Source organism: Pseudonaja textilis, chromosome 2 (genome assembly GCF_049901715.1).
Source record: "Pseudonaja textilis isolate UNSWEBS1 chromosome 2, rPseTex1.2, whole genome shotgun sequence".
Lineage (NCBI taxonomy): Eukaryota > Metazoa > Chordata > Lepidosauria > Squamata > Elapidae > Pseudonaja > Pseudonaja textilis.
The window spans coordinates 139,598,037-139,621,594 of record NC_141991.1 but is presented as its reverse complement, the minus strand read 5'-3'; the positions used below and the strand labels follow the sequence as shown (position 1 = coordinate 139,621,594).

At 43.9% G+C, this 23,558-nt stretch overlaps 2 protein-coding genes across 7 annotated transcripts in view; one reads left to right on the top strand and one right to left on the bottom strand.

Annotated features, from left to right (window-relative positions):
• Positions 1 to 3,602, top strand: part of PPP1R1A (protein phosphatase 1 regulatory inhibitor subunit 1A) — an 89,531-nt gene extending 85,929 nt beyond the window's left edge. Inside the window, exons 6-7 of one of the 2 annotated variants that reach the window (XM_026713757.2) lie at positions 55 to 181; positions 1,909 to 3,602. In XM_026713757.2, the coding sequence (XP_026569542.1) occupies positions 55 to 181; positions 1,909 to 1,912 (131 nt within the window). In that variant the 3' untranslated portion in view covers positions 1,913 to 3,602. Of the gene's footprint in view, positions 1 to 54; positions 186 to 1,908 lie in introns of those variants that run through there. The other variant, XM_026713758.2, reaches the window with a different exon arrangement.
• A 4,181-nt stretch (positions 3,603 to 7,783) lies between these two features.
• The window catches only part of PDE1B (phosphodiesterase 1B), a 152,505-nt gene continuing 136,730 nt past the window's right edge, over positions 7,784 to 23,558 (bottom strand). For 3 of the 5 annotated variants that reach the window (XM_087925486.1, XM_087925487.1, XM_087925488.1), the window contains 7 exons: positions 20,399 to 20,500; positions 18,094 to 18,214; positions 17,559 to 17,640; positions 16,809 to 16,926; positions 13,536 to 13,672; positions 12,308 to 12,434; positions 10,152 to 10,265 (listed from right to left, as the gene is read on the bottom strand). In XM_087925486.1, the coding sequence (XP_087781612.1) occupies positions 12,337 to 12,434; positions 13,536 to 13,672; positions 16,809 to 16,926; positions 17,559 to 17,640; positions 18,094 to 18,214; positions 20,399 to 20,500 (658 nt within the window). In that variant the 3' untranslated portion in view covers positions 10,152 to 10,265; positions 12,308 to 12,336. Of the gene's footprint in view, positions 10,275 to 12,307; positions 12,435 to 13,535; positions 13,673 to 16,808; positions 16,927 to 17,558; positions 17,641 to 18,093; positions 18,215 to 20,398; positions 20,501 to 23,558 lie in introns of all 5 variants that reach the window. The other 2 variants (XM_087925484.1, XM_026713816.2) reach the window with 1 other exon arrangement.

Here is a 23,558-nt window from a genome sequence, read left to right as displayed (position 1 = left end):
CACACACGTGTGCACGTATATGTATTCATGTATGCATATATTTTTTTTGAACAGAGGGAAAAGTCACAGAAGCTTGCGGTGTAGGGAACTCTGACAAAACGAGGTCTTCCTTGTGCCCAGAAAACCAAGGGATTCATATATCACTGGAGAACTCCATGGAGAAGGACAGGCTGCCCAAGGAGTAAGTGTAATCATATATCGGGGGAGGGGTTTGCTATTCAGACATTTTGTTTTGTTGAACAAGCTATTCTTCTACATGAACAAAAATAATCACAGGTTGGTCGGCCAAGTTTTGAGGGACAGGACATTCCAAACTCATGACTTGATCATGGAGATCGTCCATGGGTTTTTGACTAGGAGTGACTTGATGGCACACAGTCATATAATCAATCACTCAGTCTTGACTTGTATCCCTGACTAGAGGCTTGAGCAAGAAACAAAAGCAAGTATAGGAATAAGCCAGGAAATGGCATCCTCATGAACACATCACATAAAGTATCACGTAGTAAGCAGAACCGGAAGTTCAGTCTGGAACTGTGGTTTACTGTCTTAACATGTCACTGGCCAACCTCCCTGATTCCCCCAGCACATCAAATTAAAAACCAAACAGATAAGGGTTTATGTGGGCAACCAGCAGTGTGATGACACCATGTGCAGTCATGCACACAAGAGCCAGATCATCGAGCAAAACCTCACCAAGGTAAGTTCTTGATAGGTTCTCAGAAGCCGAGTCACAAAAAATTGTTCCAGCGACTGAATAATTCCAGAATTGTGACTCAGTGGGCAGTGAATTGAATGAAAACAACCCTGGCTCTTGATAATCATTACTCTCTCCGGCTTGTTACTTCCCAGATAGCACCACAGAAACCAGGGGTTTGGATGCAGTGCAGGAAATCAACACCCACAAGCTTTGAAAAAATAAAATCCTGAACATGCCTTGTGTTGGGCAGCAAAAAATGCATCACTTTCCTTGAGGGGATCCAGCCATGATTATGGCAGTCAATTCTCCTTTCAGCTTGGATTAGCTCAGCTGCAATCAAATAGAGAAAGGTTGCATTGTGCTGCTATGCTCAGAGCTCAGCCTAATCCAGACTGACACTCACTTTTTTCTCAAAGGGGAGGCAGGGTTAAGAGGAGCTGGCTTCATAAGGGGGCCTGGGCCTTCATGGGGCCCCTTCCAACCTGATACCCAGCCTAAAGCTGCATACATCTCGTAAAACTCTCCCAAATCTTAGGGAGCAGCAATAAAGCTGGCTTGAAGTTGCCCTTGAGACTCTGATTTCTTGGGGGAAAGGAACAAGAGACACAGTCTGACTGGGTACACCTTAGATATAATCAGTGGATTCTTCTCTGAGGGAGGGGATCGATTCCTCCCTCTAGGTAGCAATTGACAATTTTAAATATACATGTATGATTGACTAGTGGGGGGGGGGTTGGTGAAGTGAACCACAGGCAGAAACAGATATTCCTCCCCATATCTGTTTGCTGTAGCAGTAGGAGTTTCTATCTGTCCGTCCATCCATCCATCCTTTCTGTTTTGCATTCCTACCAATGGGGGAACGGATTCTATGCAGTTCACACAAGCCAAAGGAGATTTTGGTCATACCTTTTAGTTAGCCCAAGGAACAAGCAGAAGTCTATCTAGAACAAGGGTCACCAAACTTAGCAACTTTAAGACTTGTGGACTTCAGCTCCCAGAATTCTTTAGCCAGCTATGCTGGGATTCTGGGAGTTGAAGTCCACAAGTCTTAAAGTTGCCAAGTTTGGCCACCCCTAATCTAGAAACATGGCTTGGTTTGGAATATGGCATCCTGAAAATGCCCCCTTCCTTTTCAATAAATCCCCATGGTTTTGTTGGAAAGAATATGTCTGTAACTTTTTCTTTCTCTTTTGTTTTTATCTTTACAGGTGATTCTCTGCTGGAGGCATAGAGTTATAGCTGGACACAGGGCTCTTGCATACCTGAGGAATATCACACAGCTCTTCCTTCCTGCCTGCCTGCCTTCCTTCCTTCCTTCCTTCTTCCTTCCTTCCTGCCTTCCTTTCCTTCCTTCTTTCCTTCCTTCCTCCTTCCTTCTTTCCTTCCTTCCTCCTTCCTTCCTTCCTATGATTGTTTTTTTTTTAAGATTACAATAACTAGGTCATATATTTGTAACGGTCCCGTCTTTATTTTTATTTTTTAAATGGGGAAAAAACAACACTTTTTCCACTTTTTGGGTTTTGTGGCCAGACAGTAGTAGGGATTTGGCCTAGAAGCACTAGGCAGATTTTGATGAGAGATCTCTGCATTTGGCCCTGAGTGGCGGCCTAGATTTCCCAAGCAACAGATGTGAGGCTGATATAGGCCTTCAGGCAAATCTCTTCCTGGTTGGATTATGATCTCTATCACTCTGAGCCACACCAGATGGAGGTAATGAGATAGGTAATCTAGCATATGTGAAGGCAGACAAGATGGGAAGGTGATCTTAAGCCTAGAACTGGACTACTGTAGACTCCAAGGGTGAGGCCCTGACTTAATTTCCTGCTGTGCATTCCCCTGCCTCCGGCCCACTCTGTGTATGTGTGAAAAAAAAAGAACCAGGAATTCTACCTCCTGATGGGCCTCTCTTTGTGTTGTTCCGTAGACAATCATTAGAAGTTTCTCCTTGCCGACGTGATATAGTACGGCTCAAATGCCAATTCATCTTTTTTCTCTTTTGCTGTTGAATAGAACTAGGAGGATTTTCTTACTCCTTTGGCCAGTTTTTCTGTCCAAAGCTATCACCCTCCAAAGTTGCTTGAGATTTCATCTCCACAGGTTTGCCGTCTGTGTGGCTGAAAATCTGGTCCGAGGAAGGTTTCTCTAGGCCTTGTTTTCTACACTGTATATTTTGATAGCTGTCTTATTGTTTTCTAAACCTTGTATTGCTTTCTGCTTTAGCATAGCTTTTATGTATGCTGGAGCCTCTAATGGCTCCCTCCGAGCATGCATCGCAAGGCAGCAAGAATGCGTACAGCAGATTTAGGGTGATACACAAGATGGACTGCATGCTGGTGTGCACTGGGCCTGTGTGCAACTGGGCTTCACACCACAAAAGCAACACTTTTCATCTAGTTGGGTGAAGAGACAATATGATTCTTGTCATGGCACTGTGCCTCACCTCAAAGCCTCATCTGGCCACTCCAATAGCTGGAAGAAGAGTCCAGGAGCTTCTGCATGTTTGTCTCATGTGGGCAGAATGCACTTGTGACTCCTGGAACTGTTAGCAAAGCGATGGGAAGCAAAGGATTTGGAGATGGGACATGTTGCTTCGGGATGCATGGTGTAAATTTTCATCAAAAAGAGCCAAGCCCACCTTGGAAGCTCTGCACAGCCCCAGTATACTCACAGGTGGGCCACACAGTTACCAACCTGGACCTGAATAAGAGAATTTTATCTTCTGGTGTTGTGGGGCAGGGCCCCTTTAGCTGTTTTCAAACCCATCTCTTGGTTCCAGTTCTATTCTGCTGAATCCTGCCTCCTTATTAGGTAAGGAAAACTGGGCAGCTCTGGTCCTTTCTGACACCTCTTGATTCCCCTTCTAGTGGAGATACACCAACAGTACCATCCAGCAGTGCCTTCCGAGAACAAACCAGCATTTCTGCTGTCACACCTACAGGCCTCTGATGCACATATGTGCATAACCTCCAAGAGTTGCCATGCAAGTATTACAAGATCATGAGTACTGGGATACATTATATATATATTTTATATATATATTCTGAGATTCTCGCGGGTATTTGTATGTGGATCTTTGGTTATTTGGGTTTTCTCCCGCGTAAGATTGGAAGTATCTAGGCAATGTTTCGATGAAGTCTCATTCATCATCTTCAGGCTTCTGTCTTCTGCTCTGTGCCTCTCAGAGTAATGTGAGCTTGCAGCTGCTTCTTCCTTTTAACTGCTAGTGGGTGTGTGACTTGATTGGGTAGGGGCTTGGCTGTGTTCTGATTGGATGGGGGGTGTTCTCATTGGTTGGGGGTTTGGCTGTGTTCTGATTGGTTGGGGGGTTGGCCGTGTTCTGATTGGCTGGAGGTGTGTTCTGTTCAGGTGGGGGCTTGGTTGTGCTCAGGTTAGTCTTAGTTGCTGGGGGATTTGAGCTGGTGAACTGTGATCCTGCTGTTTGGCTTCGCGTTCGTGGTCGTGCTGCATCTTCATGGTGGGTGTCAGTTCGCTTCATGTATGGCTTGGAGGGGTTTGAAGCAGGTAGTGATGCAGCTGCAGTGCGGCTTCCGGTCCGTGGTCGTGTCTCTTCTTCTGTGTGGGCGTGAGTCTGCTAAAGCCGAAGACACAAACCTGAAGATGATGAATGAGACTTCATCGAAACGTCGCCTAGATACTTCCAATTTTACGCCGGAGAAAACCCAAATAACCAAATATATATATATAATCAGGAGTGTTGCAATAGCGGCCCATTTTTCTCCTTCTCGTTTTAGATGTACTACCAGTGCTTTAAATTTTTAAAAGTGAAAAAACCAGCAGCCCTTCTAATGATGTTGAACTACAGTTTGTAGCCTTCTCTTCCCCTTTGATCATGCTGGTGGCCAGGCTGCTAGAAATTGTAGTTTGACAGCATCCAAAGGGATACATAATCCATTCAAATATGAAATACATTCAAAGCTGCCATGTCTTAATAAGGGAAGTAGTTGAACATAGCCTAGATGAGAAGTAGACTACATATAGTTGGTCAATGATGTTTGGGGTGGGGGGCTTCTCTTAAATTATTTTTCACGAAATAATCCCACCCCAAATGATGAGGTGGTTGCAATCGGGAATCGTGTGTAACTTCAGAGCAAACTGCCTGCTTGGGAGTCTCCTAAGTCCTACATTGCTGTATTGGTTTTACGTATCTGGATCTACAATGCTGGACTCTACATCCCCACTCCCCCACCTGTGAATCCTGCTTCTTTATTAAATGGGTCATCTTTGCTTGCTTTGTGAGTCCTTAATCACTGGCTTTGCCAATGTGGTGTTTGTGTAGTGTTTAAATCCATGTGGGCGCGGCATCATTCAGCATCAACATTCAGAATGCCATTTATAAAACCCTTTCTCTTGACTTACAAGACTGGTTCTTGATTCCAAATATCGATACTACTGATTCTGCCCTGATTACAAGGAAAGTTAAAATCCTGCTGTGATCAGAAGATTCCTTATAAAGAGCACACACTTCTAAGAGGAAGCTCACACTAAACTCAGACTGTAAGAATTGAAAAACATAGAACAAAAGGCATTTGAAAGCTCCATCTGAGGGATCTGTCTATGGATCACAGCCTAGAGTTGTCTGCTCGTGATATATACCCAACTCTACATCCAGCTATTAGAAATACAAAATTCCCTATTGCCATCTAGAAGCTTAACAAGTGCACGTAGCAGCTATCCCCTGGGTGGTTTCAACAGTTGTTTAGCATTCCCTACTGATTTGCTCATACCACTCCAAGTGGCTGTAATCCTGTGTGTACTTTCCTATAAGAGAAATCTACCTATTCAGTGCACTTTCAGTTGCTTCCTGAAAGCCATATATAGGATTGCGCTATAGAAGTTATAAGGGCAGGGCAGGGCAGTGTGGTGTTCTGGATCATGGAACAGGAAGAGGATGAGAAGACGTCACTTTCTCTTTTCAAGGCAATATAATTAATACCACCCTCTACTTTACCCTCAAATAAAGCAGGGTGATCTGAAGTCACCCAATGGCTTCAAGAAAGATTTAAACCCAACAGAGGTGTAAATAGAAAGATTTGAACATAACAGTGCTGCAAACTCAAAGCTCAGAAATATGTGAACTGCAATTGTAATCACAATTGCAGTCCACATATTCCTGAGCTTTGAGTTTACAGCTCTGTTAAGACGGAAGGGACAGATGGAACTTGTAGTGTCTAGAGGGTCAGGGATATCCCCTGCCTTAGCCAAAAGAGCCTTGTAATTTTGTGGAGGTGGTATTAAAAATGTGTAATCCATTTGCAGAAAATTTACAGGTAATCCTGGTTTAGCAACAATTGAGACCAGCTGCACTATTTAAGAACAATGAAATCACTGGAATGGCTTCCCTCTGGAAGTTGTGAGTGCTTCATCACTGGACGTTTTCAAGAAGAAACTGGACAGACATTTGATATAGGGTCTCCTGTTTGAGCAGGACTAGACGATTTCCAATATCCTTTCCAACTCAGTCATTCTATGTTCTATCATTAAGCAAAGCTGTCACTAAGTGGGAAATGAGGACACCAGAACTGTGCCTTCTTTATCTCCATTCCCCACCCCTTAGAGTGCTCGGTCTTGTACAGTGCTGCGATGCAGGTGCAACTACTCCCTGTAACAGATCAACTAGTTTCACACCCTTATCTGCAATTTCACTGCAACTTCCCTTAATAATTAGAGAACAATTTCCAAGAAGGGATTTAATGTTTGTGTTTACATTCATTCCAGAGCAAAGGATGACAAGAGAGTAAGCAAGCACAGAATGGTGAACACAATGAAACCAATGCGGTGGTTGCCAGCAGCTCTGAGCATATTTCACGAACAGTTCAGTTGATTTCCCATTGTGTGCCTGCCTGCTCTTGTAATCCCTTCCTCTCCAATCTCTCTATTATGCAAGGGAGGGGGAGAAAAAAAAACCAAGTGATTTCTGTAGGTGATCTCTCCTGTACTCCTGTACCCCCTCTCGCAAAGAAGAAAGATTGGAGAGGAAAGGATTACATGAGAGTAAACAGGCACACAATAGGGAACACACTGGGCTGCTTGCATAGCATGCCAAGATGGATTGCATTTATGAAGGGAGAGGTGGCAACATGGACTACAGTGAAGCATCAGTTTCCCTGAAAAGAGGGAGCACATTCCAAGGAATGGGTGGAGACGAAAGACCACATAACCTGGAGCTGAATTGGAAACAGAAGAAATTTAGCAGGGCCACTTCCTAACATTTCCAAAGGTGTATTCATTAGGACTACAGTAATATAGGTTTAGTCTGGCAAGCTTCTGGTTGTATGGTGTAAGCACATAAAAAGTGAAATTTGACTGGATTGTTCTATGCCATTCTTGGGCTGGGCCTGACATACTCTCTGGTGTTGCCATATTCCTTTCAATATTTATTCCCCATTATATGCCTGCCTACATTTTTGAAATCCTTTACTCTCCAATCAGTTCATTTTGCAAAGGAATAAAAAAAGAAAATTCCATCTTTTATCAACGTCAAATTTTGTGGAAGGTTTTGCTCAGCATATTACTTTATTGTTTATTCCCTGCTCATTTTGCATTGCCCTGATAGTTCTGTTTTCAAAGCAGTTCTGTTTTCACAGTATTATTGGCAACTTTTCTTATTAAGAATGGAATCTTATTTTGGCAATTGACCTAAAGATCCTGACTTTGCTGCTTCACACCAAATTAGCATATTAATTAGTATTAAAAACCCTCTTTTCACCTGCATATCTACTCCAGAAAACTGGCTAACTTCTCTCTGTTAATCTCTACAATTATATGGAATTATTAAATGTCTATGGCAACTCCGATACTTTCCCATTAAATTCCTAAACGTTTGAATCAAAGTCTATGCTCAAGCATATTTTTAAAAACACTAAGAAAAACTATGTATATCAATGAGAATCTTTGTGCAGATTTGAAAGCAAAAATTAGAAAATGATGGTAGCTGTTCAAACTTGCATGCGTATTTGCAAAAGAGCTAAAGTATTGTATTGACAAAGCGCTTAAAAAGGGGGCGGTTGACCCCACCTCCCTTTTCTATGAAATTTCTAATAAACAAACCAGGAGTCCAGATGCTTGTTTGATTTTCCCCCTCCTTTTATTTTATTTTGCTGTTTATTTGTTTCTTCTTTTTAAAGTTGCTTTTACATGCGCATAATTTGGAATTCTGCATTGGAATATGGAGCTGTTATCATAAGAATCTGACTTCAAGAAACAGAACGACAACCAAAAAAAAGTTACTACATGGTAGAAAAAATTATGTCCAAGGTACAAATACATACAGAGTTCCAAGGACCAAATGTTTTTTGACAAAGAGATATTTACAAAGTTGTGGGACCGAGGGAAGAGAACAAGGAAGATGAAAATGCAAACAGGAAGTTTTGCCCAAGTTGAACACTTGGAGAACTGGCCAAATCAGGAAAAAGATAGCTCCAATCCACTGTGATCTTTGTTCAACCATGTTGGTCTTCAGGAAAACATTCAGAATGTTAGATTAGGTGGCATAGCTGAAGAAGAAATATAGGGCAAATTTTCAGCTACATCTCCATTTCAAAAGAAGAATCTACTTGGATCAAAGGCAGGGGAGGGGGAACTGAGGCCTGAATCTATTAGTCGTGTTGTTGGCCTAACTGTAGAGTCAGGGAGAGTGACATTCATTGTGAAGAAATGGACAAGATACCCATTCGCATCACAGTCACTGTAATGATACTCTACTTTTACTTATGCATACTGTACTTAAATGGTGGCTCTTCCTGTTACTCAACCATCTCTGTATAGAACTTCTTCCTCTGGAGCTTATTCAAATATGCTATTCCCACCCTGAAGCTAATCTGAAAAAATAAAACCCACTTTATCCTATCTTCTCCTTTCTTGCTGTGCCTGAACTAGGCAGCCAAATGCAAGAAGTTAATTCTATCCTGCTGACTTGATGCTGTGAGCTCCGTAGCTAAAGACATGTAAAGGGACCATTGGCAATGTTGGCCCAACCAATTGATTTTTCATAGAGGATCACCAGTTCGCCTTTTTTACACTGTTCACAATGAAAAAGCCAACATTTGGGAAGGACCACCTAAAATCAACCTCTGCGTTCAAGTAAAAGCATCTGGGACAACACATCTAGAACTAACCTCTTGTGCCTGCACTTAGCACCCAATCGTTATCAACCCTGTTCTAAGCCCACAATCTCAGTGGAAAAACAACAACCAGATGCTGAAATCCTGATGTACGCAGATCAGAATGATGTCTCGAAGGACACACTACTCTCCCAGCGGTTCCCCAACTGAGGGCCTTCTAAAAGGAGTTGGACTACAATCCACTTCATTCCCCAGCCAGCCTCCTCTCTCTCCCACCCACCTCTCTCCCTCGCCATCCCTGTCAATTCTACAGGGCCACGCCGAATAAACATTTGGAGGGCACCAGGCCGGGGAAGGCTGAACTGAGATACTGTGAACTTTCTGCTCGTCAGGTCGTAGCAGTTGTCAAATCTCTTGCTGGCCCAAAGTGCCCTGGCCTCCCTATGGCAAATTCCCAAATAGCAGGGATTGAGTCTAGGAAGGGGAGAAGGAAACGCGACTTGAGCTTCAAAACCAGGGCTGAAGGGCAGCTGCTTCAAAAGAGAGATTACCTTCGCTTGCTTATCTCTCCGATATTGCAGGAGTGACCAGTTGGGACATGGCAACATTTAACGACAGGGGAGGGTTCAGTGTTTGGTCACAGTATACAAGCTGCTGCCTGAAAGGAGGGAGAGGGGATGCAGTTGAGATCTGAGTCGCTCTGAGTTAATGCCACAGCAATTGAAAATTGGACGTCTTCAAAACCGGGGACGGGGGACGGGGGACAACGACAAGAGCACAGGAATGACCTTTACCCATGCAAGAGGCTGGATGATGAGAGACAGCAGGATGTTGCCCTACGGGGAGTATTTCATTAGGGGCCGAGGATTGCTGGGATGGAGACACTTGAAGCCTACTCCAGAGGCCATCATGCAGGGATGAGAGTCCCCGCCCTCACCCTCAAGCAAATACATGCCTGGAAGCATGCTCCATTTAAAAAAACAACAACAACAACACCCTCCTCGTATTTTTCACCTATAGTACAACCGCCGCCATTCTTTGTTTAAAAAGGTGGGGGTAGGGCAGAAAGTGGTGACAGTTGACTTGGCAGTCGCTTGGCTGGTTTGGCAGTGAAAAGCCTTACCTGGGCTGTTGGGCACACGAAAGGGAATTGTTTGGGTGACCAGTCCCAGCGTTGTTATCCATGGCCTTTTTGCCCATTCGTGCTCAGGGGTGGGAGGAAGTTATATTGGGGGTGAGGGGGGAAGGGTTAAGGTCTCAGCCTTTCATTCTCTCTGCAACTCAGGGATGGGGCAGGCAGTGTGTACTGTGTGATGTCGACATCGTTGACTCGGTAACACTTGCATTTATCAGTATTAATATTATTACTAGTAGTATTGATGGTCGCGTTCATGTCACACCCTTCTTGAGCTTGGGGAGGGGCTCCCTCCCCTATGCGGATGGTGCTGAGTCGATGGTATCGAAGACTTTGGAGTAAACTGTTTGTTGGAAACCTGCCAGTTAAAAAGAGAAACAGAATGAAAGGTGGACTTGCTCTTCTCACGTGGAATGAACAGCCGCAGGATTTCGTGGCTGCCGATTGCTTTGGAGTAGCTAAGCTTTCTTCAGCATGATAGCCTTCAGATATACTGGGACTGCATCTCCCAGAAGGCCTTGACAGCAAAGGCTGGAAATCAAAAACCCAACACACCCAGATAGCAAAATTTGCTTTCCAGCAGCCAAAGCTCGGACCTCACCGACAGCAATCAGGGCAAGTTCAGCCCATTTTAGTGCTCCCTTTTGGCAGAGAGGTATTTGAGGTGACGCTTTTGTGGCCTCGGACCAGCCTTTGCCTACACAGCAGACTGCAGGAGGGGTAAGTAAAAACACAACACCTGCTATGCTCAGTTCAACATAACATATGGGGAACAAAGTGAGACGCGGCCTGATGCCTGTGTCTCACATCTGTGTCTTTCCAGAGCAGCCTTCCTTAACAAGCTGAGGGAAGAAAAGGTTAGACAAGGGTATCTTTTGCTCACTGGGAGGTTTCTCTCGCCTTCCACAATCATTGCAGTGGTGGGATTCAATTTTTTTTTTTTACTACTGGTTCTGTGGGCGTGGCTTGGTGGGCGTGGCAGGGGAAGGATACTGCAAACTCCCCATTCCCTCCCCACCCCACTAGCCTGCTTTCCAGCTCCCTTCTCCTGTGCAGGGCAACAAAAGGAGACCCAGCCCATCAGCTGGGACCCGGAAGGCAGAGAATAGTTGGGGGTGGAACCAGTCAAAGGTGGTATTTGCTGGTTCTCCGAACTACTCCAAACTTCTGCTACCGGTTCTCCAAATTGCTCAAAAGTTCTGCTACCAGTTCTCCAGAACTAGTCAGAACCTGCTGAATACCACCTCTGAATCATTGGTACAGCCCAGATGCAGAGGCCAGACCAGGTCACTGTAGACCAGTGCCATCAAACTTCCGGCCCACAGACCAGATGCGTCATGCGCTGGCCACGCCCATGTCCAGTTTAGTGAAGGGGGGAAAAGTCCCCATACATCATGTGACGATGCCATGACAATGTGAGTTTGACACCACTGCTGTAGAACTTAGACACCGTCATAACCCTAGGCTTCCAAGTTGGATTCTATACACTGTATAGCTTTCATAACATGATCAGCACACAGGCACAATCTTATATTCTTGACTCATTTTTGAGGCATTTGAGGATTTATGGGCGCTTCAGCCCTTTCCCTGAGCCATTGCAAGATTGACTGGCATTGTGTATTCTGCCCACAAATAATCCAGTTTTGTGGACTCCCGCTATCCCAGAACTCTTGCAACCATGCTAAGTTCACCAGTGGAACTGAAAGTGAGCTAAGGGTGGAAGTGGCCCCAGAGACAAAGTAGAACAATGTCTACCAGAGATCCAGTGAGAATGCACAATACGTGGTATCTTGGGATATGGTCTTTCTAGTGTCATGAAATTTTATCTGCTAAGTTTCTGACTTGCTATCTGATATTAGCTGCCTGCTATGTAAAATGCCTTAGATAAGGTTGGGTGGAAGGAATGTTATGTATTGCGTGTTGTGTTGTACTGGGTTGTGTTATTGTGGTGGAATGTTATCTGGAGTTGGGGAAGGGTGTGGCTCTTCCCAAGATCGGACTCTCCCACAGCTAATCAGAGAGTAAATCTACAGTTGCTGCTTTAGTCTGGCAAGATTCAGTTTGTATGTGAACAACAGTAAAGGAGCTACTCAGTAATAACTCTCTGTGTTGTTCTTAGTTCTTTGGGCCTGAAGCTTATATTGTTTTAATTTTGATTGGGAGCTGCCCAGAGTTTGGACTAAAATGGACAGCTATATAAGTGTTTTAAATAAACTGATAAATAAGGAAGGGTCCAGTATCATACAAATAACCACACACAAAATAACCCTTCTCCATAAGGGGAAAAAAGATTAAGACTCTTAAGAGTCAGGAATTCAATATAGGGTCTTCTTGATTCCCTGCTGTTCAGCTGAGTGTATCAGCACTCTCTAGTAAGCAAGAGCTGGGAAGCCCTTACCTTGCTCCTCCCATACGCAGCGCTATTCCACATTGCCATTCTGATTGTGACGGTTTTCAGGTGTGTTGGCCTCCTCTTCACAAGGTGAGAGCTCATCAATAGATGTCTGGTTAGTAATTCCTAGACCGAGAGGGGATCGATCAGAAGCATAGCATCACAGGTTAGAGAGAGAGATCTAGATCTACCTACAGATTTAGATGCAGTTCAACTTAAGTCCTAAATCTAGATCTACCTACTCACAGAGCTGAAGAAGCTTCTTGGATGGGAAGCGAAACATCTTCAAAGAAAAACAAAAGAAGTCCAGTTGCCAAGTCTTTAAAGAGCACCTTTGGGACAGCCACGACCTGGATGATTAAGAATCTCCATAGATATCTACTTACTCATAGTTCTAGATCTGCATACAGATCTAGATCCACTACCCCTAGATCCAGTTCTAAATCTATCTATCCATTATCTAGAGAAATCTGGGCAGACCCTGGGTCAGCGAAACCCCTTGGAAGATCAGTGGCACTGATACTGGCAAAGAAACACTGTAGGAAATTATAAGAAAGCCAGCCACAGAAAAGGTTCCCAAGGAAAAAATGGAATAGGTAACCATTTAGCAATCATATGCAACATTTGGGTAAGATGAGGAAGAAGACTGTAGGCTATAATGGGCCAGAGATGGTACCAAATGGACCATGTCTCCTATTTGAATCTTTAGGGTTAGAATACAATTACTATTATTTATTTTAAAACAACATTCAGCTAGTGGTCATTGTCCTGTATTTTCTGCTTCGGGCCACAGAGAAAGGATAACGATGGTGCCAATGATTTTTCAGGGATTTGAGGACTGCCACCCAAAAACCATCCTCAATGGGACAACAGGAAGCGCTATGCTTCCAGCTGCCCAGCCTTCTGCTTTAATAAACAAAAGAGTATATTAGGAAGAAGAACTTGGAGGTCGGTCTCTTCTGGAATGGAACTTTAAAATCCCATCTTGTGAGGAAAAAAAATTAATTTAATTGAAACAAAATATGTGAAGGAATAGGCAACCTATACATACAGGACGTGTGTAGACATCAAAAGTCAGAAATCGGGGCTAATCACCATGTCGACACCTACAAATTATCCTTTTCTTTCTTTTTCTGAGCAGCTTAAGGAAAGGACAGAAAGCCTTTAAAGGGACCTGAATGGGAGAATTTTCTCCAAAGCTCCCCCACTCCATCAGCGTACTCATACCACTGGCAGCTCGTTCCTTCCACTTCTGCTTGTTCTCTTGGATGTACTTGCTCCAGGTGGAACGGAAGCTTTTGATGTCAGTGTTGATGTCCCCCAGCTCAGCAGGCTCATCTACCGAAGTCTGACGCCAAGTGGAACTGTGGGCAGTGGGACACAGTCAGAACATGTTACACATCCCTAGATTGGTCAACGAAGGCAGCAAGGAGCAACTGTGGATATTTCCTCTTCTCTCTTCCCTGTCTTGAGTTCTTCCACTCCATGCCTTCTCATCACTTAACATCTCTCTCTTACAACTCTCTACCAATGTACTTTTTAGGAACTGCCTGGTTGCATACTTTTCTAAAGGCACATTCTCACCTTAAAACATCTGTTTCCCCTACATGAAACACTTTTTGATGGGCAGTGGGGATGTAGAATCGGACCTCCATCCAGCCCTAAATTCAAGAGCTTCCATTCCTCATTGGACCAAGTTTCCTCACCGATTCAGTAAACTCAGTGATGATGACCCTATATACCATATGTCTCTATATCTATTGCACTTCCGGTTTTTTACATTAAAAATTCAGTTTTGAACTGTATCTTTTACAGGCTTTCAAAAGTCAGATTTTCAAAGTGACAGGAGATTCCTTTGCCCTTTAAAAGAAAAAAAAAGTTCACTAGGAAAACCTTTTATCTTATTCAATGACATCATCTGACCTTGACAACAGGGTGGGAGGAATATATTCTTTGCCTGGGAAATGTGCACTAAATCTTTCTCCCTTGGTCATCACTGAATAGCTCAGGATTGTACAAGGCAGGAGTACAACCTCTACTGCTTATTGTGGCCCTACGGGGATATTTATGCAAAGCCTGATATGGCTGCCAGCTGGGCCACTTGGCACTGGCATTCTGGGAAATTGGGGGTTCCATCAAATCTCACAGGCTGCTTGCAATCTCTTCGGCCTTCCTCTTTTGCTGTGACCAACAGGCAGCGTACCTGAGAAAAGTAATCTTCAAGGCCCCAGGAGTCACCACCAGAAAGCAAACCTTAAATGAAATGTCTGTAATGTGTACAGCAATGCTGCACACTCTGTTTTCATCTAGAGATGCATTGCACTAGCCGTATACTAGCGTTTCTTAAATTCAAGTGAATTCAGGTTAATTACATGCTAGCACTCTCTACAAAAATCTGAACTAATAACAGTCAAGGCAAATCGGCAGTAGATAAATTGGCATCAATGGAATTCAACTCAAGACTGATGACGTGCTTAACCCCACCCTTGGGCTTAGCAGGGTCATCTCCCATCTCACTAATAAGTGAGTCTCATCTGTCAGACCTGGGGCAATCAAGATCATTACTACAGGGCAGGGTTTGCCTTTCCCTGCAGGGAGATAAATTTTTGGTTTTTTGCAGTGGTCCACCATCAGTGGTCCATGCCAAAGATCACACCTGCTCTTCCCAGTTAGGATAGAAGCTGCTGACAAGAAATGTAGAAATTCCAAATGCCAGGCTTCAAGGAGCTCATGCCACTCAGTAAACAATTCCAAGCTAGACAGACAATCCACCTTAAAAATGGCACTTTCTTATATCCAGTCAGGAATATAGGTGCAAATATGTTCCATGGCTTCTTTCCTCCACCTGATGTGGCACAGCCTGGCAACAGAAAATGCAAAGAAGCAAAGTCTGGCCAATGTAGCTGAATCAGTTCCAAACAGGCAGAATGAGATAACTCTCTGCAGCCCCCTCGGCACAACCATCTCACCGCAGCCAACTTGCCACAGGGCAATTTGCTGTGGGGAAATTCCACACCGGATAAAGTTGTGAAGTTGTAAAGTTGAAGTTGTGAAGAAAAAACAATGGCAGATTGCATTTATTGCATAGAGTTGTCCCACTTGGATTATCCCACGGCAAGTTGTCCTACAGTGAGTTGGCCATGGGTGAGATGGCCACGCTGGGTTGCCCATGGTGAGATAGTCACGGTGAGTTGGCTACAGTGAGTTGTCCTAGATTCCCAGATAGATAGGGAAGTGGATGGCTCTGAAGGATCCAGGCCTTCTCCAATCCATTTTAGAGGAAGGAAAGGGGGAAGAAGCGTATGACTATATACTATCAAAATGTATTATTACTACGGTTGATCACAGTCAGCCAGTTGTTCAGTCTCAATCTGGTATTTTTATCCAACTATCAAATCCTTGGGAGAGTCTGTGATTGTTTCATAAAACCAAAGGTGCCATTGCAGAATGTGAGCTGTTCCAAGTACAGCTGCCTTTTGCAAGTGATTTATTATTCAATTGACATAATTAGCGCTTGCCATTATTATGGTTTGTGACACAGTCAGCCAGATGTCTAGACTGGATTTGGCATTTTTATCCACCTATCAAATCTTTTCCAAGGTTATTATTATTGTTTTCTGCTTCTTTTCAGACACCAAGGCTTGCAAAAGACCATGCATGGCTGTCTGCAGGCCGAGTCAGCTCCCAACTGAAGGATGAAGCTATCCTCCCTGCTAGAAGAGATGTAAGGAAATACTGACTCCGACAGCTTGGTTGAGGCAGAGGAGTTTATTTACGGTAGATATTTCTTTGATGCTGCCCGACTTCAAACATCATGATATACCAGACCGTATAATAAAAATAATATCATGTTCAAAAGCTAGACCAGTCAGAATGCCATCAGGGACCCAGAGAAAACAGTTTCTGTTAAGAGACAGTAACTTCTCTTCCCTCCCCTCCCCACCACCCAGAATTGTGGACAAGATGGGAAGGCCAAATCATGGCTGTATCCCAGGAACCTTTGGTCACTGAAAAGCAAACTTCCACTTGTTGGTCTACACTAGGGAGGTCAGATCAGAGAGCTGGAATGTTGGACAAGCAGGACAAAATCCTGGGAAGAATTCCTGCCACAAGGCAGAGTCTTCTCAACGTCAGCAACTTCAAGACTTGTGGACTTCAACTCCCAGAATTCCCCATGCCAGCTGAGGAATTCTGGGAGTCCACACATCTTGAAGTTGCCAAAATTAAGAAACACTACACAAACATATGCTCTTATGTACACTGAGAGCATATGCACCAAGACAAATTCCTTATGTGTCTAATCACACTTGGCCAAATAAAGAATGAAGGAATGAAGGAATGAAGGAATGAAGGAATGAATGAAGGAATTCATTCATTCATTCATTCATTCATTCATTCATTCATTCATCCATAAAGAATGCCAAAGAGGTTCACTCCATCCCCCACGGCTGCACTCTCCCCCTCTTCCACAATTCCCCATCCCCACCAGTAAATGCAAACCTGCTCTGCTGGCTGGATGATTTATTCTTGGAACCTTCTTCCACTAATGGGATGATCATTTTCTCCGCTACGTCTGTCAGAACTTGGAAAGTGGGTTCCACAATAAAGTCAATGAAACCTGTGGAAGGGAAAGAGCGTTCGGGACAAGCCCATGGACTTCTCTGCTTTCTTCTGAAGGGTTATACACAGAGTGCCATGAGGGAAGTTCAGGGTGGACTGCTGGGGGGGGTCGCAGGGGGTTTGGGAGAGCCCCTAGCTAAGATTCTGTGCACCCTCAAATCCCAGTCCTGGCTGGCCCTGCCCTGACCCACCCCTCCCAGAAGTCCCCACATGGCCCGTTTTGGAGGCAGGTAAGTGCAGGGTGCGTACGGAGGCTCGGGGAAGGTAAAAACCGGGCCTCCCGGAAGTTCAGGAAGGCCGGAAATGGGCCCATTTCCAGCTTCCACAGAGCCTCTGGAGCCCGAGGAGGCTGTTTTCGCCCTCCTGGAGGCTCTGGAGCCTGGGGAGGGCAAACCCTCACCACCAAGGTGCAGGAGGCTGACTAGGCCATGCCCACCCAGCAACCAGGCGGAGCACCCTTTGCTAAAATGTTTGAAGCCCACCCCTGAGCCAGTTCCCTATGGCAGAAGAGAATAAACCAATGGAAGGGAGGATACATGAGCAACTCTACCACACTGAGGGTGGAAAGGAAGAAGCAATCAAAGAGACTGTAGTATACAGTCTGGGCTTGTTCTTTTTTTAACCACTCACCAATCTGTGACTGGGCCACCAGGGTGGATGTGCGATCACACAATGGGGAGAAGGGCAATCCAAGCTCAGCTTCCTTGTCTCCCTATAAAAACAAGGCAGATAAGAACCAAGTCTATGTAGTGTGGTAGCTGAGGCATATATGGGCGACACGGCATAGATAACTCGATCAGTTATATTCATGGATGGGGTTAAACTTGGCTAGTTTTGATTTGATTTGATTTGAACTATCCTCTGGCACAGAAGTCAGGCAACCCAGTCTAGGGAGTGCTTCACAAATATATGATGTAAAACCGAGAAAATGGGCTAATTGGCTAACCCGGTGTAACATGCAGCGCAAACTCAGCCACGGTTCAGGCGTGGAATATATAATCTTTCACAGAAAGCTCCACAGATTCGGTGCAACCTGACAACCGTGGCTTTGTTTCAACAAGCAAGCGTTTGTGACCACCAGAAAGGCGAGCATGATTTCAGCAGCCCTATCTGGCATCCGAGGCCCCAACATTATAACCCCCCCGAGGGAGAACCCGAGGCATACCTGGCGGAAGAACTCTTCCATGAGAGCTTTGGTCCATCGGCAGTGCACCGGCCATTGTTTGGTGGGGTGGCTGATATCTGCTGCGTGCAGCAACAAGGAGAGGGCCTTTGATTTGTCAATCCTGGGGAAGCAGCAGCACAAGAATAGCAAGAACGGGGTCAGATCTTGCCCCTGGCATAACGTACCTGCAAAGGCACAGGGTCCCAATTGGGACAGGCAGACTCCTGTTTGCTATGCCATCTCCAGGCTCTCACCTTTGCTGCTGTGTAGAAGCCAGACTTAGCACAAGTATCAACACCCATCCCACCCAGAAGCAGAATTACCACTATTGTGCACATCCTTATCCCAGAGACCTCTTTTCCACTGGTGTTTTATGAAAAACCTGTTATACTCCTTGGGCAACAGAGGAGAAACTTCTGCCACTTCTTACTTTGTGTGCCACACATATATGTGAAGACCTTGACTTTTTCCCATGCCTCTGTGCATGCCAGAAGCAGCCAGGAAGGAATCTGGGCAACATCAAAGAACTGTTGACTATTATTCAGACAAGTGTTTCCAGATGCGGCTCAGAAAGTCTTGACCCATTGTTTCATCTACAATTCTCTGTCTGTCTATCTATCTATCTATCTATCTATCTATCTATCTATCTATCTATCTATCTATCTATCTATCTATCTATCATCATATATCTATCATCTGTGTATCTCTTATCTATTTATCTATCAATCATCATATATCTATCATCTGTATCTCTTATCTATCTATCTATCATCTATCTATCTATCTATCTATCTATCTATCTATCTATCTATCTATCTATCTATCTATCTATCTGTATCTCGCTCTTTCTGTCTATCATCTATCAGTATTTATCGATCTATCAATCTATATCTTATCTGTCATCTCTCTGTCTCATCTAGTTATCTATCTATCATCTATCTCTCCGTCTCATCTAGTTATCTGCAGAGGTGGGCTGCACTTTCATTGACAAGGGGCTTGCTGGTCACACACCTGTGCTCACTTCACTTGTGCATGCCGCTTTGGGGCTGCAACGCAGCTTCAAACAGGCAGCTAATCAACTCAGGCAGCTCCGGTCAATACAGCAGGGTGGCATGGAACTCGCCCGGGCGGGGGAAAAGTTAGTTATTTAGGGAAAGCATAGTACAAGGATGGGTGGGCAGGCCCAGCCAGAGATCACAGCTAGGGGCTCACCCATACCTCACCCACCATCCAGCAGCCCTTCTATCTATCTGTCTGTCTGTCTATCCATCCATCCATATATCTATCTGTTATCTATCTATCTGTATCTCTCCCTCCCTCTCTTTCTCTCTCTCTATCATCTCTATCTATCTCTATCTATCTATCTATCTATCTATCTATCTATCTATCTATCTATCTATCTATCTATCTATCTATCCATCCATCCCACCCATCTATTATCTATCTATCTATCTATCTATCTATCTATCTATCTATCTATCTCTCCATCCATTACACCCATACATTATCTATCTATTATCTATCTATCTATCTATCTATCTATCTATCTCTCTCCCTCCCTCTCTTTCTCTCTCTCTATCATCTCTCTGTGTGTATCATCTATCTATCTATGTATCTATGTTTCTATGTATCTATGTTTCTATCTATCTTTCTATCTATCTATCTATCTATCTATCTATCTATCTATCTATCTATCTATTTATCTATCTATCTATCCATCTATCCATCTATCCATCCATCCATCTATTATCCATCCATCTATCTATCTATCTATCTATCTATCTATCTATCTATCTATCTATCTATCTATCTATCTATCCCTCCCTCCTTTTTTCTTTCTTTCTCTCTATATCTATCATCTCTGTGTGTGTGTCATCTGTCTATCTGTCTGTCTGTCTATCTATCTATCTATCTATCTATCTATCTATCTATCTATCTATCTATCTATCTCCCTCCTTCCCTCCCTCTTTCTTTCTTTCTCTCTATATCTATCATCTATGTGTGTCATCTGTCTATCTATCTATCTATCTATCTATCTATCTATCTATCTATCTATCTATCTATCTATCTATCTATCACTGTAAAGGAAGCATTGTCCTCCCTCACCCCAAATTATTTTAGTTGTCAGCATCATCAAAGATGTCTGCAGATTTAATACGTATCTGCCAACTTTCGATGCTTTTTATGCTTTCAAATCCATTTTTTCCTTATTACCTGTCCAGAGGTCATTATAGCATTTTTTTTTAAAAAAGATCCATGCACATGCACACACAAACATGCACACTGCCCTCCTTGGGCCATTTACCGTTCCAGCTGCTGCAGGGACGTTTTCATGGACTTGACTTGCTGGAAGTGACAGGACATGTCTGTAGCCAGAACCATTTCAATCACCAGCGACCGGAGCTCCCTGCACCCCGTGAAGTAAAGAAACACAGCCACCATCAAACACATTCTTCCTTACGTGTTTCAACTTCCCACACAAATACATTCTGCAGATACATCCGCAGGAACAAGGGGGAAAAAAAATTGATCCATTCAGTTACCCTGAGTGATCACATTTAAGTTGAAATGCTGCAATCCCAGAAGAGAAATTCTGCACCGAGATGACACAAATATCAAAAACGCTTGAACATCAAATAACATTGTTACTACCCTGTTTAGTTTTTGATATTGTGTTTGATAATGGCAGTGATGTCTTTTTTTTTTTTCCTTGGGGGGCCTGGAAAGATTCAAATTTCATTCGAGACACACAAGTGCTTCCTGTCTATTCAGTGTATTCCCAAAGATAATACATCTCCACCGTGACTGCTTTTGCTGCAGGAAGTCTTTGGAAATCCTATCTTCCCAGCAAGTCCTCTGCAGTTGTAATATGTTTATCAGGAGGAGTCTGCCAACTTTTATTTCATTTTATTGTTTCTGCCTAGGAATGGATTTAATAAGTAATCATCTTTGCGGTTGAGCAGATGAGCTTAAAAATAATTCAGTAGAATTTAAAAACTTAATTTCACCATGCCTCTAGAGCCATATAAACCAGTGGCCCCCAACCCTTTTTGTGCCACGGCCCGGTACTGGCATCACAAAATGATCTGCGGCCCGGTACCAGCATCAGCACGCATGGCAAGGCGAGCCGAGCGACTGGCCAGCCAGCTGTCCCCCACTTCTCCCCGCCACCTTCAACTCCTCCTTTGTACCTTTGTCGATGGGCTTTGGGACGGCTTTGAGACGGTCGCTCGGCTCGCCTTGCCTTGGGTGCTGAAAGAATCCTCGCGCCTTAGTTTTGTTCGAAGCCACCCCCCGCTCGATGAAACTAAGGCGCGAGGATTCCTTCAGGACCCAAACGCCGCTTTCCAACCAGAAAAGCTCACCGGAAGCACTTTCTCATCAAAACAAGATGGCGGCGCCCAGCAAACCGGCGGCCCGGTAGAAAATGTTCCACGGACCAGTACCGGTCTGGGGCCCGGTGGTTGGGGACCCCTGATATAAACAACACACACAGAGATATACGCATCCCAGAAAATTCTAATCCGAAAGTCTGTATAAATTCCAATGCAAAGTTCACCACAATGAGTGTACCAAATGTACACAAGAGAGGATATTTGGGCTCCGTTTCCTGCCTCCCTTCCCCTCCTTCTCCTCCTCCACAAATCTTATATTTCATCAAATACAAAGTTTTATTGCTCAAATCAACAAAGAAGTGGATTCTTAAAGGTGATAAGAGAAAGGGGAGATGACTTCAAGAAAATTAGACAATTTATCATAATAATTATTTACAAAGCCTCTTGGGCCCGGTCAGCTAGGCTGAGGGAATATTGTAAGAACAGACATGGGCCTAAGATTAGAACATCTGGTTTGTAAATTGTCTTGAATCTGCAAATAGTTTCAAACTTGGGTGTCGGGCAGAAATATAGGGTGCAGGCTGAAGCTGTCAATCAAGCCAAGTGGGAGGTGCTGGCATGGTAATGAGGCTCTCGTTCAACCTCACAGGAATAAAAAGAGGTATGAAAAGTAGGAGACCCACAGAGCAAGCCTTGCAAACAACTTTGGGATGGATGCTAGTAGAACCCAGAACCCTTGTCATTGCTGCTTATTTGTTGCCGCAAGACTCCCTGAGCAGCTATGTGCGCACACACATACACACACACACACACACACACACACACACACACACACACACACACACACACCCATTAGGAAGTTCCCTGCATCATGCAAGAAGACAATGTCCTACCTTTTGCTAGTGGGCCAGTTACAAAGGTTTTATCCTCCTACCACAAAATGTCTGAGCAACAACTGAGGACTTCTAAACACTACAAGCGCACTGCCTAGAAAGGTTTTGTATCTTTGAGTCATTTTAGCTTCAAAATGTCTAGAATCATAATGCCTAAAAAACAAAAAATTACAATTATTTCTGCCACCATCTAAGCAGACTCTGCTACATACAAGTCGCTGATTTTGAGGTGCTGGGATCTCTTTACTTCAATCATCCTCAGAAATGTAAGAGAAGACATGACACCCAAAACTGGAGATATCCAAAAACAAATGGATATCAGATGGAACTGATTAAAGGCGATTAGAAGGACTCCTACATAGGAGCACTTCACATGATTATAAATTTAACTGTTTATAATCACTTAACTGTGAGAACAATCAACCTACAGAACAGTTTGCCTTCAGAAGTTGTGGGAGCTTCATCACTGGAAGCTTTCAAGAAGAGACTGGACTGCCATCTGTCAGAAATGGTGCAGGGTCTACTTGGGTGGGGGTTGGACTAGATGACCTGCAAGGTCCCTTCCAGATCTGTTAATCTGTAGGGAATATTGAGGGTTTTTAACTCGCATTGGGTGTTGGGCTCAATCCTGCTAGTGCACTTGTTGATGAGCGATTGTATTTCTAACAAGGGTTGCTTATTTTTTTTCCATTAGCCTTTGATTGTTGTGTATGCATCTTGGGTCACCTCCCCTTGGCAGATGGCAAAATATGAATTTCTAACTAGAGAAGGAAGCTCAACTTAATTGTCTCCCTTTCTCACAACTGTGTATAAAAGCTCAGCATTTTGCAGGAAGAGGCCATTTTATTCCGGTCAACCGCAAAGTTGACCATCCATTTTGTCAGAGTATATTCATGAACTGGAATAGAGCATGGTAACAAGGTCAGCCAATGAATAGGCATAGCAGCTAAGTCAGCCATTGAGGACTGTTTGGAAACTGAAACTAGGCATGGCTCTATATTAAGCTCTGCAGTTTAAAAGTATGTTAAACTCTGAGTCTGTCTACTGAAAATGAAACTGCTTCTTTCTCTCTGCTTGCTTGCCTGCTGAAGTTAAGTTGCTGTTCTGCTCTGAACCTGTAACATATCTGCTTCTGTTTGAGTTTGCTCCATGTTGGAGAAATCTACAACTGGTATTGTAAAATTTACTTAATATGTTTATAGAGATGTTAAATGAAGAATCAGCCATTTTCTGGCAC